Source organism: Dasypus novemcinctus, chromosome 19 (assembly GCF_030445035.2).
Source record: "Dasypus novemcinctus isolate mDasNov1 chromosome 19, mDasNov1.1.hap2, whole genome shotgun sequence".
NCBI lineage: Eukaryota > Metazoa > Chordata > Mammalia > Cingulata > Dasypodidae > Dasypus > Dasypus novemcinctus.
The window spans coordinates 79,684,701-79,696,798 of record NC_080691.1 but is presented as its reverse complement, the minus strand read 5'-3'; the positions used below and the strand labels follow the sequence as shown (position 1 = coordinate 79,696,798).

The following is a 12,098-nucleotide window of genomic DNA, read 5'->3' as shown; positions in this document are numbered from 1 at the left end:
ATTGGTGGCCGCGGACCAATGGGAAGCCCGCCCGCATGGTGGGGGCGGGCGGAGGAGGGTCTTGCATCCCACCACCCTCGACTCCGGCTTGCGACCCCTGGCTGCTTCCCGGCTCAGCTCCCGGGGCCGACGGCCGTCGGCTCCGGCTCCGGGCACGCTTCCCCCAGCTCTTTCCCTTCCGGGAGCTGCAGCAGATGCTGGGAAGACGCCCCCCCCACCCCCGTCGTCCCCCCCCCCCACTCCTCACGGCTCCAGGGCGCCGGCCCCTGCACCGAGGCCCCTGGTCGGCCAGGGGGCGCCCGCCGCCTGCACTCGGTGAAGCTGCGAAGAGAAGGGGCCCAGAGGTGGACCTCGAGAGGGGGAGAGGAGGCATGCCCCCCCAGGGGCAGGAGCCTGGGTGTCCTCCGGGGATTGGGGTGGAGCTTGGGTGGTCTGAGGGGTGGGCCTGGGTCCCCTGGGGGTGGAATTTGGCTGATCTGACGGGAGGAACCTGAGTTCCCTAGGGGTGGAACTTGTTTGCTGTGAGGGGAGGGGCCTGTGTGCCCTGGGGGTGGAGCTTGGATGCTGTGAGGGGAGGAGCCTGGGTCCCCTGGGGGTGGAGCTTGGATGCTGTGAGGGGAGGAGCCTGAGTCCCCTGGGGGTGGAGCTTGGATATCTGAGGGGGTCCTGGGTCGCCTGCTGGGCGACCATTGGATCCTCAGACGGGGTGGGCAGGAGTTAGTGGGTACCTGTGAGCAGCCGCCTCCAGAGCCTGGGCATTTGACAGGGACTCTGCCTCCATGACTTTCTCTGCTATCATTTTTGTGTCTCTCTTTCTGAGTGTGTGGCTGTATCTTGACTGCCCCTGCTGTGCACCACCCATAACCACGTGGGGCTCCCTGTGGCTGCCCCTAGGCGTGCGCGACTGCCCCCCCAGGTGTCTCCTGGTGGGAGTGATTTTGTGTGTGCCCGATCTGCGTGTCTCTGCGTCTTCCTGTGTGGGTGTGGTTGTGTGTGCCTGTGCCTTGCTTTTATGGCTGCCCTTGTGTCTCTGGGTGTGTGTCTCTGGGTGCGATTGTGGGTCTGTGACTGTGTGTTCGTCTACCTCAGTGTCCGAATGTGTCCCTGTGTGTGATTGTGTGCTTGTGGTGCTCTTGTGTGGCTGACCTCAGCTCTCTCTTTCTCTGTGTGTGGTGGTGCGTGTTGTGTCTGTGTGCCTGCCTTGATTTGTGTGATTGTGTGTGCCGCAGAATGTGTGTCTCTTGTGTCCCTGTGGGGGCCCCCCCTCTGTGTGTGACTGGTTGTGCTGGCTCCCAAGGCTTCCGTGCCTGCAATTGTGTATCTGCGTGGATGTGTGTTTGTGTTTGGAGCAGATAACCAATGTTTTAAGGAAAGATATGTATTACGCCACTGTGTGTTGTGTGTCCATCTCCGTTTCTGTGACTCTGACCTTGTGAGTTTCGGCCACGTGGCGGCCCTGCTGGGGTTTCCTTCTCGGGCAGCCTGGCTCCTCGAAGGGGTTCCCAGGCCCTGCCCTAGTCTGCCGGCTGGTTCTTTCCTCACCGCCAGCTTCTGCAAACCTAGTGTCCTTCTCCTACCCTCAGCTGGGAAGCACCATTTCCTGCCTTTGATGTCAGCGGTGCTAACGTTTTCCTTCTTTCAAACACCTCAGGCCACTGGTTTCTTTCTTTGTGTGCGCTTGCCTGACCACAAATTCTAGTGCCGCACAGATAGTCTTAAAAATGGCAACCCCGTGGAAAATGCCAGCGGTCCGAGCTTATACAGTGAAAGGCTCACGCCTTCCAGAAATAGTCAGTGCAAATCAATTTCTGCCCCCGAAACAAGAGCCAGCATGCTCTGCTAAACATCCTGCATCTTTCTTTTGTTTTGTTATCCCTTAGAGATCTCTACTGAATTGAGTCACCCTTCCTCGCGCTCTGATCACCACACCGATTCGGGTGGCTGTTGGGGTTGTTTCCATTCGGAACAGTTTTGCAGCGGAAGTCCTCGCGTGCCAATCATTTGGCCCCGGGTGTTCCCATTCACTGGTGACTGGTTCACATGCTGAGCGCTCAGGCCAGGCACTGCCCTGATGCCCGGCGGCCACCCGGTTAGGTGGTTACTGGTATTAGCCCCACTTCACAGATGGGGAAACCGAGGCCCAGAGGCATGGAGCCATTTGCCCAAGGTCGTACAGCTAACAAGGTGGGCAGCGCTGGGATCTGAAGTCAAGGGGTTTGGAGGTGATGCTGGGCTGGTCCTCCGCTAGGAACACACGCCCACGCCCACAGGGACACCCAGACCTCCCCCGCCCCCAGACCCCACGCACACATCACCTCCCGGGACCGGCTGGCTGTGCACTGCCACATCACAAAGCACAACCGCTCTGTACAATCATACCTTGCCATGCTCACATTATACCACGGGTACACACGCCCACGTGCCCAACCTGGGTATCCCTGGCCCAGATCCAATCTTTTCCAGACATTTGACCAACGCGGCGGATGCACTCCTGCCATCTTGTGTCTCTTTCCTCTTTCGACAGGTGTTCACGCCCCCACGGCAGGCAAGCCCGATGCCACTTGTTTCTCACCTTCCCCGTTTGCTTCTGTTCTCTGTTCACACGCCCCTGGGGCCCCTGACTCGTGGGTGCTCTCGCTTGTTCACTTACTCTGCAAACACCACTCCTGCCTTCCGTTAGGGTTTGCCTCCACCCTGGGGGCGGGGGAGGTGTTTTGCCAGGAAAAATCAAAGCAGGCTTCCTGGAGGAAGTGTCCCTGGCACTCCAAGACAGCCAACCGAATCGGGTAGAGACTGAGGTCCCTCCCGTCCAGTCACTTCCTGCCCCATCTCTCCCTTGAGCCCCTGAGTTTGCTGACCCTTGCTGGCAATTCCACGCTCTACTTCATTCATTCCCTAAATAAAGACTACTGAGACCTGCGCCTCTCAGGCTGGGGCTTTGGGCCTTCCCCTGCTGGAAGAGGAAAACGAGGGCCCACACTCTCTGGGGGAGATAGCTGAGTCCGGAGGTGCGACTTGATTGTGGGGTGCTGAGAGCTCCACGGGGGGGGGGCGGGGCTGCCTGGCTCAGATGTCCCAACCACAGCACGTCACGGTGCACCCTGGCTGTGGCCTGAGCCTTCTCCAAGCTGCGAGGACTTGTTTCCCCTCTCTTGTGTGTGTGTGTGTGTGTGTGTGTGTGTGTGTGTGTAAGAACTCTGCCGAGCCCTCCCAACGTAGAGAACCATTCAGAGCCCGTCATGGAGAGATACTGGCCAACTGTCTCCATCTTTTGGAGCCTCGGGTTCTCCTGCATAATTGGCATGATGGTGTATCAGAGAGTTGGAGAAAGAGTTCAGTGACAATTATAATAAGAATAAAAACCCTTACCGGGCATTATTCTGCGCTGGGTACTGGGCTCACAGCATGTTCTCGGCTACCCTTTGAGATCCACTCCTGTTCCCATTTGACGGATGTGAAAAATTGAGGTGGAGAGAGGTAAAGCAACGTGTCCAAGATCACACAGCAAGAAAATAGAAGCATTAGAATTCAAGCCTCTAGAGCAGGGGTGGCAAAGTTTTTTTGTAAAGGGCCAGAGAGTTAATATTTTCAACACTGCGGGTTTGTAGCACAAAAGCAGCCACAAACAATACATAAATGAATGAGTGTGGCTTGTGCCAATAAAACTTTATGGTCATTGATGTTTGTATGTCATATAATTTGCATATCACAAAATAGTATTCTTTTGACTTTTATCCAACTGTTATATTAAAAGAAGTCTCCCCCAAACATCTCTATTCTTCATTTGCAGGCAGTATAAAATGGGTGGCTGAGAGCAAGTGTAGCTCAGTGGTTGAGCGCCTGCATCATATATTCAAGGTCCCGGGTTCAATTCCTGGTATCTCCTCAAAAAACAAAAACAAACAAAAACAAAACGGGTGGCAGGCCATAGATTGCTGGCCCTATTTCTAGAATGTCTCGGTTTGCCAGGGCTGCTATGACAAATACCACACAATGGTTGCTTTAAGCAGCGGGAATTTATCATCTCCCAGTTTGGGAGGCCTGAAGCCCAAAATCAAAGTCTTGGCAAGCCCTGCTTTCTCCTGGAGAAAGCCTCTTTAGCCTTCTGGTTCTGGCTGTGCCGCAGTCTTGGGTTGACTTGTTTTGCAACTCTGTGTTCATCTCGTGGCAATCTGCCTCATTCTCTGGTGCCTTCCGGCCTTTTGGCTTCTCCTGATTCCTGGCTTCTGCTGACATATCTGATTTCCTTTGCTCGTAAGGACTCTAGCCATGTTGGATGAAGGTTCCCTGGGATTCAGTCTGGGCCCACATTAACTAATAATGGCATCTTCGAAGGCGCTAGTTAGAAACGGTTCACCCCCACTGGGCCGGGCATTGAACAGAGACCTCGCATGTGGGAAGCTGGCGCTCAACCACTGAGCCACATCAGCACCCCTGAGTTGGTTTGTTTCATTTGCTTGCTTGTTGTTGTTGTTTTTAGGAGGCACTGGGCGCCAAACCTGGGACCTCCCATGCGGGAAACAGGCATTCAACCTCTTGAGCCACATCTGCTCCCCTTGAACACGGCTTTTGCAGAAGCCGTGATTCCATTTCCAACCTAATGCCTAAGCTCTTAACCTCTATGATGCACTTCATTCATTCATTCATTCGTTCAATGTGCTTGCAACATTCTCTGCATGGAGATACAATGGAATCAAGGCAGAGTAAACTGCAGCCCCTAAAGTGCTTACAATAAAAGGGAGCAGGAGTAGCTCACTGGTTGAGCACCCGCTTCCCAAGTATGAGGTCCTAGGTTCAATCCCTGGCACCTCCTAAAAAAAACCTGCTTACAGTAAGTGGGGAAACAGTTGTAACCAAGTACACAGAATACACGCATTAGAGCATTTCAGATGGTGGAAACTGATAGTACGCGAATCTGATGGTGAGATGGAACAATGGTGTGCGCGGATGTGTGTGTGTGTGTGTGTGTGTGTGCTGAATTGTCTGAGGAAGAGATCTTTGTAGGGATTCCCCCAAATTCCTGGCTCTGCCCTTTGGCGAGGCTACGATGTCCTCCCGGGGTTTGTGTTTTAGGGTGAAGAGGCGTAAACAGATCGGAATTGCCTGTGGCCTGCTCTGCAGCCTGATGACACTGCGATTGGCATCAACATCTTTAAGTCTTTTCTTCTTGGCTGGTCAGGTTATTTCCATCTTCCGGGCCCTGGGGTGAGTGGGCACAAGGGCCGGGGGTGTCATGTACTCAGGCTTGCTTAACACTTCTGATCCTCCTGTCCAGAAATGCTGCCGTGTTCTGGAATAAAAGCACACAAAGACCTTGATTTTCCTGATGTGGACCAGGACGGACGTCTCCTGACGAATGCCCTGGCTTCTGGAGGGCTCGTGAGAGTGCAGAGCGCTGGGCTCCCGCCCCTGGCGCTGCAGCGGGTCTGGGCTGGCCGCGCTAACAGGTTCCCAGGTGTGCTGCGGCCACTGGCCCCGGGGCTCCTTCACAGCCGAGAGCCACTGCTGTCATGGAAGCATGGCCCAGTATCATTTTCTCTGTAATTCCCCAGTGAGCCCCACGAACGGTTTCAAGCCCAGAACCTGCCCTGGAAGAGCTTGCTGCAGCTGAACCAAAATCCCCCAGTATTTCATAGGTTGATTCCTCCTCCGAAAGAGCACATTACCCACTCCCCCCACCGTCCCCTCCCAGGAGGTTGGCCGGGGGCCGCCGAGGCAGTCTGGGCGGGGCAGGGCCTCCACGTGAGCCCAGGGCTTTCCCCGCCGCCCACCTCGCAGTCGGGAGCAGCTTCCCCTTTCCGGCTTCTCGGCTGCTCCTCGCCCCCCCTCCCCCCGCCCCAGGCAAGACCAAACGGGAAATTTGGGTTTCCTCCAACTCAAGGGCCCTCTTTGTCCCAGGGGGATTTCTCTGCTTGGACTCTCCAGTCTTCTGCTTGGGGGGATCCAAAGGGGCTTCAGGGCGGGAAGTGTCCAGGTGGGTGGGTGGGGGCAGGCCAGGGGAGGCCCCGGGATCTTGGGGGGGGGGTGTGCGGCGGGGAAGCAGGGTGGGGGAAGGGCTGAGCAGGCGCGCAGGGGTCCACTGGAGGGGGTGGTGCGCCGGTGGGCACTCCCCATCCCGCTGCGGGAGTGCTGGCCTCGGGGGAGCCCCGGGGGTGGGAAGGCTGGGGGAGTGACGAGGAGGAGAAAGAGACACAGAGATCCAGAGACACCGAGAAAGGTGGAGTCAGAGGTCCAGGGATGGAGGACGACGGAAGAGCGGAGAGTTAGGGCAGCAAAAGGCTGGGAGGGGCGGGGGGGGGGGGGGGCGGTGCAGAAAGAGAGAGCCCCGGAGCCCGAGGGCAGGAGCCCGAGGAGAGAAAGTCCGAGAGCTCCAGGTCGGGGAGGGGGAGGGGAAGGGGCCGGGCCGCGGGGCCGCGGGCGGTACGTCGGGGCGCCCCGGCTGGGATCCCCGCTGGCCCCGCCCCGGAAAGCCGGCCTTCCGGACTCGCGCTTAAAGCCGAGGCCCCGGCGCCGGGAGCCGCAGCCTGCCGCCCCGCCGCCGGCCATGCGCTGCCCCACCGACGCCTGCCCGGACCCCGAGGCCCCGCGGCCGCCCGCGCCCCCCGGCCGCGCCTGCCGCCCGCTCGACTGGGCCCTGGGCGCCGCGCTGCTGCTGCTCGCCGCCACCTGCGCCGCCGCCTGCGCCGCGCGCTCCTGGGCCGTCCCGGGGGTCCCGGGACAGCCCAGCCCCACGTCCAGCCCCCGACTCCCCGAGCTCCCGCCCGGCGACCCCCGCGCCGGCCTCCTCCCCGACCGTCGGCAGGTGAGGCGCGGCCCGGGGCAGTCCCCTGCCATCCCTCTGGGACACCCCCTTCCCCATCCGGCACCTCCGGGGAGACGCCTTCTGCCTCTCCGGCCGGGAGATGGCGGGTTAAGCGACCCCACTGTTCCTCTCCCGGACCCTTCTCCATTCAGGACTCCGCGGGGCACCCCTTCTCCACCCCTCACCCCGAGAGAACTCAGCTACGTCCCGCTCCCCGGGGGAAAACGCTTTCTCCAGCCGGAGCCCGGAGAAGCAATGCCCGGGGACCTCGAACTCCTAAAGGGACCCCCACTTCCCTTTCTGACCCCCGAGATCCTTTCTTTCCTCCCGCATCCTCGGAGGGTTCCCCTGTCTTCCCCAGACTTCCAAGGGGGCCCCTGTGCCACTCCCAGCCCCCCTCCCTGCCCCCCAGGGGTCCCTGCTCTTTTCCCTCCCGAACCCTCGAGGATTCTGTCCTGGCAGACATCCCGGCTGGAGGCGCGTTGAGCTCTCCTTGTGACTCCCTGTGAATGGGCATTCGCGTGTTCTTGGGGCACAGCGCGCGCGCAGACAGCAGGGACCCGGGGGTGGGTGCGGGCCGAGACTCGCACGTTCGGGGTGGGGGGCTGCGCTCGTGGAGCCCCCCCACCCACCTCTCTCCTTTCCTCTCTCCGCAGGGCGGGTTCGCGCAGCTCGTGGCCAGCAATGGTGAGTGTCTCGCGCCTCTTCCCACGGCACCCCACCCGCCCCATCCTTACTCCAAGAGGAGGGCGGCAGCTCTGGGGAGGGGGGTACCCCAGGAGAAGCCTTAAGGGCTCCAAGCCCGCGCCACTCCCATCACCAATCGGACCTTCCCCCCCCCCACAAAACTGTCCTCTCCCCTGTCCGAACCCCATCTTCTCTCTTACTGACCTTAACCTGATCCTCCCGGAGGCCATCTCCTCTCCACTCTGACCTTCACCTGTGCCCACGGCAGACCCCAGCCCTTCTGGCGCTGCGCTTTCTCCCCTCCTCCCGGCTCCCCGAGCCCCAGCTCTCAGCTCTGGGAGATACGGACACTTCTCCCACCCCCTCTGCCCCTCCTCCCTTCCCCTCCTCCCTCTTCTCCCCTCAGAGTTCCCGTCTCCTTACCACCCTCCTCCCCTTGGAGTTGCCTCCTCCCTAACCTCTCCCCACAACTTCCTTCTCCTCCTCTGAGTCCCTTTCTCCCTCCCCGTTCCTCAAAGTCTCCCCCCATCCTCTTCACCAGGTTCCGGCGCCTCTCTCTCTCTCTCTCTCCCCCTCCCCCCCCCCCACTGTCTTCTATCCCGTCCACACCCCATTCCCCATGCTCCCCCAATCCCCAGCCTCCCCCTTGGAACCCCTGCCCTCCCTAGGAGTTTCCTTACTCTCCCCCCCCCCCCCCCCCGCAGTCTCCCCCTTGGAACCCCTGCACTCCCTAAGAGTTTCCTTACTCTCCCCCTCCATCTCCCGCCCCCACCAGTCTCCTCTGGGTCTGAGTGCCCCCCCCCCCCCCCCCCCCCGCTTTGGCGTCTTGTCTCCGCCCCCTCGGAGTCCGGTCCCGCACCCCCAGCCCCCCCTTCTGGCCCGCATCCGGGTCGCACTTGTCCCCGCGTTAACGCGCCCCTCCCGCCCTCTCCGCAGAGAGTCTGACCAACGGGTCCCTGCACTGGCTCAGCGGCTCACACCTGAAAGGCGTGACCCTGGCGCCGGACCTGCGCTACGACAGCAGCACCCAGGAGCTGGTGGTGGCCGCGGCCGGCGTCTACTACGTCTTCCTGAGCCTGGAGCTGCGGCGCAGGGTGGTGGGCGTCGACCCCGGGCCGGGCTGGGTCTCGGTCGCCCTGCACGTCCAGCCGCCCCCGGTCCCGGACACCACGCTGGAGCTGACCGTGGCCTTGCCCTCCTTGGAGGCCGGGGAGTTGGCCGTGGGCTCCCGGGGCCACCTGCTGCACCTGGACGCGGGCCAGCGGCTGAGCGCCCACCTGCGCATCTCGGGCCCCGCCGGCTCCTTCTGGCAGCTAAGCAAGGGCTCCACGACCTTGGGCCTCTTCCTCGTGGCCGCCGAAGGCCCCTTGGGACTCCCGCCCCGGGGGCCCACCTGACTGACGGGCGGCCTGGGTGCCTTCTTCTGAGACTATCCTACCTCACCGGGCTGGGCAGGGAGCCCCGCTGCTGACCCCTCCTCAAGGAGTGCCCAGGAGTTCCCGTTCCGGTCTCTCTGTCGGCCCCTGCTCCAGCTTGAACTTTGGTATTTATTCTGGGCCTGAGCTCAGACGGTGGTTTACTTTATATTAATTCAATTTTTATTTATTGAGGTTCTTTTGTGTACCAGGTATGGGGCAGGTGCTGGTGACACATCAGCAAACAAAATAGACCCCTCTGAATCCTTATTTATGTAATTATGGGTGAAATAAAGACATCTGGGGCACCCCCCCATGTCATTCATGGGGCTAGTTTTTGGGGTGCTAGTAACTTTGCTCTGTGAGTGTCATTCATTTATCCAGCAAATATTTGTTGAGCCGCTACTGTGTACCAGACTTTGTTTTAGATGCTAGGGGCACAGCCCGGAACAAGAAAGAGAAAACCTGCAGATTTCACAGAGCAGATTTCTATTGTGTGGGAGTGAAACTCTGACTTTATGCTGTAATTGGGTGATACCATGTCCCTGGGCCTCTTGGGATAGTGTGAGCCTGTGTGGGTACTGGATGCTAAAGTTATAAACCTAACTACTAAGATTTGAGCATCCGCTCTACCTAGATCTAGTTCTGTGTGCCTTGAGTTGTTTTATTTGAGAATCCTAACTACCCTATGCCATTGGGATTTAAAAATTTTAAAATTTAATTATTTCTTCTGGCCATATGGGTTTTATTATTCCCATTTTACTAATACCAATGCCCTTGACAGTTTAAAAAATTATTTTAAAAAATACTTATTGCATTCGTGTGGTGGAAATACTATATAATGGCACCTGCTCCCATCTCTTTCCTGCTCCTTGTGGGCTGCTTTCACTACTTGTAATTGACCAGGTTCAGAGTATTTACACCATAGAAAGCGGCAAATGCTACAAATCAGGGCTTGATGTATTATCCATTGCCTAGACTTAAGAAAGTCGTGGAGGAAACAATAATGTTAAACGTGTAAAGTATCCTGCCTGTAGTTGAGTTGTTGCCTTGTGCATAGCATACACACAAAATTGAGGAAGTATTCCTCTAGCATTTGAAAACCATAATCTGATTTAGCAGAGAAGCTGCTCACGGACAAACAAGTGAAACGAGGGCGTGCATCTTTGTTTCATTTCAGCTTGCTCTTTAAAATAGGAGGCTATCAACCCAAGATCCATAATGCTGGAACTTCACTTGTTTGTCGGTTGCAACCGTAGGTTGGCTATGGATGCAAGAGTCTGGGAAAAATCCAGGAAAGCATTCTGCGAGAGTCCATGGAAGATGTGGAATTTGTCACAAAGAGTATTTTCCATTGTATAATCATTTCTACCAGCAAAAGCTATAACACACAACATGCACACATGCATATATTCATCTTTTTTCTCTGGAGAGCTGGTTGTTAGACATTTACCAGGATACACCATGGTCCTCATTCCTGAGCTGACCACTTGCTCTCCCATCCCCATAATTTCTCCACTAGACAGATGTTCCCACTCATTCACATAAACCAGCTGGGCTTTGGCTTCTTAGAGACATCGAACAAGGGGCTAAGGTGGATAGAGAAGTCCCACCGGAGGAGGTGGCCTTGATTGGGACCTGGCCAGGCAGCAAAGGAGGGTGGAGGAAGGCAGTAAAGATGCAGATGGTGGAGGTAAATAGCAATTGTCTGACCCATTGCTACTTCTTCTCAAAGAGCTTGTCCCCGAGTCCCTCCTGAACGGGCAGAGTGTACATTGCAGGGACACACGAGTACAGCCACACCGGTCATTAGATTCTTAAAATAATTCCATATTAGTGGTGAATGGTTGTTACCCCAAAGCTCCCTGAGATTCCCACCCCTGCCCCATTGCTTCCTTAAAGACCCGTAGGCAGTACCCGGTGCACAGCATCAAATCTGATTGGTAAGTGTCTGGGCTGATTGGGCCATGGTGGACCAATCAGAGCTCCTTCCTAGGAAGGTGGGCGTGTCTGGCTCCAGGCTGTGTTTGTCTATAAGGGCCACATGCAGAGAAAGGAGGGGAGGGAGAAGGTTTGCTCTGTTGCCAAACTCTGGAGATACAGAGGAGCTAACTTGCTTTCCTGCTTGCTCCTTTCCTTGTCATGGGTTGCCCTAGTGTGGTGGATTGGAATTAGATACCCCAGAAAAACATGTTTTTTTAAAAAAGAGGCACCGGGAAGGGAACTGAACCCAGGACCTCCCATGTGGGAGGAAGACTCCTAATGGCTTAAGCCACCTCCACTCCCTGCATGTTGTGTCTCTCATTGTGTTTGCTCGTTGTGCATCAGCTTGCCGCGTCAGCCTGTCCGTGTCAGCTTGCTGTCTTGCTCGTCTTCTTTAGGAGGCACCGGGAACCAAACCCAGGACCTCCCATGTGGTAGGAGGACACCCACTTGCTTGAGTCACATCTGCTTCCCTGCTTCCCTGTTCTTAATCCATTTCTGTGGGTGTGAACCCACTGTAAGTAGGACCTTTTGATGGGGTGACTTCGGTTAAGGTGTGACCCACCTCAATCAGAAGGGTCTTTTAAAGTTTTTAAACAAATCAGTTTTATTGATACATGTTAATAAAACATAAATCCATCCGAAATGTACTATCAAGGGTCACAGGCAGTCAGCCACCGAATGCCAATCTTGGGGAAGAAAGCATCACCTTACTGGTGCCTCAGTTTTGGAATTCTCCTAGCCCCAAACTGTGAGCCAATAAATGCCCATTGTTTAAGCCAACTCCTTGCATGATATTTGCTTTATTTTTTTGAAAGATATATTTTATTTATATATTTCTCCCCCGCCCCCACTTGTTGTTTTTCACTTGCCGTGTCTGTTCATCTTCCTTGTTTCTTTAGGAGGCACCGGGAGCCCAATCTGGGACCTCTCATGTGGGAGGGAGCAATTCTAAAGTGCAGAGAGGTTCCCTGTCAATTGCGTCACCTCAGTTCCTGGTCTCTGCTGTGCTTCACCTTGACTCTCCCCTTCGCCTCTCTTTTGTTGCGTCATCATCTTGCTGCGTGACTCACTTGTGCGGGCACTGACTCGCTGTGAGGGCTCACCACGTCGGTGCTCGTGCAGGCACTTGACTCACCATGCGGGCACTCGGCTTACCGCGTGGGCACTGGCTCACCATGTGGGCACTCGTGGGCACTCAGCTTGCCCCA

At 56.8% G+C, this 12,098-nt stretch overlaps 1 protein-coding gene and 1 long non-coding RNA gene across 2 annotated transcripts; one reads left to right on the top strand and one right to left on the bottom strand.

The window, feature by feature from the left end:
• Positions 1 to 3,637: 3,637 nt before the first annotated feature.
• On the bottom strand, positions 3,638 to 7,839 carry LOC131274637 (uncharacterized). The gene is made up of 2 exons (XR_009181933.1): positions 7,694 to 7,839; positions 3,638 to 5,290 (listed from the first exon to the last, which is right to left on the bottom strand). It is a non-coding gene; the product is annotated as an uncharacterized lncRNA (long non-coding RNA).
• On the top strand, positions 6,545 to 9,256 carry TNFSF9 (TNF superfamily member 9). The gene is made up of 3 exons (XM_058281986.1): positions 6,545 to 6,802; positions 7,459 to 7,489; positions 8,426 to 9,256. The coding sequence occupies exons 1-3, from the start codon at positions 6,545 to 6,547 to the stop codon at positions 8,884 to 8,886; spliced, it is 750 nt and encodes a 249-aa protein (XP_058137969.1). The 3' UTR covers positions 8,887 to 9,256.
• The last annotated feature ends 2,842 nt before the right edge of the window (positions 9,257 to 12,098 follow it).

What these genes read in the sequence shown, in the direction of transcription:
- TNFSF9 (XM_058281986.1), top strand. Translation starts at nt 6,545, where the DNA reads ATGCGCTGCCCCACCGACGCCTGCCCGGACCCCGAGGCCCCGCGGCCG. An exon ending in TCCTCCCCGACCGTCGGCAG is followed by an intron (nt 6,803 to 7,458) that starts GTGAGGCGCGGC and finishes CTCTCTCCGCAG; the next exon opens with GGCGGGTTCGCGCAGCTCGT. An exon ending in GCAGCTCGTGGCCAGCAATG is followed by an intron (nt 7,490 to 8,425) that starts GTGAGTGTCTCG and finishes CCCTCTCCGCAG; the next exon opens with AGAGTCTGACCAACGGGTCC.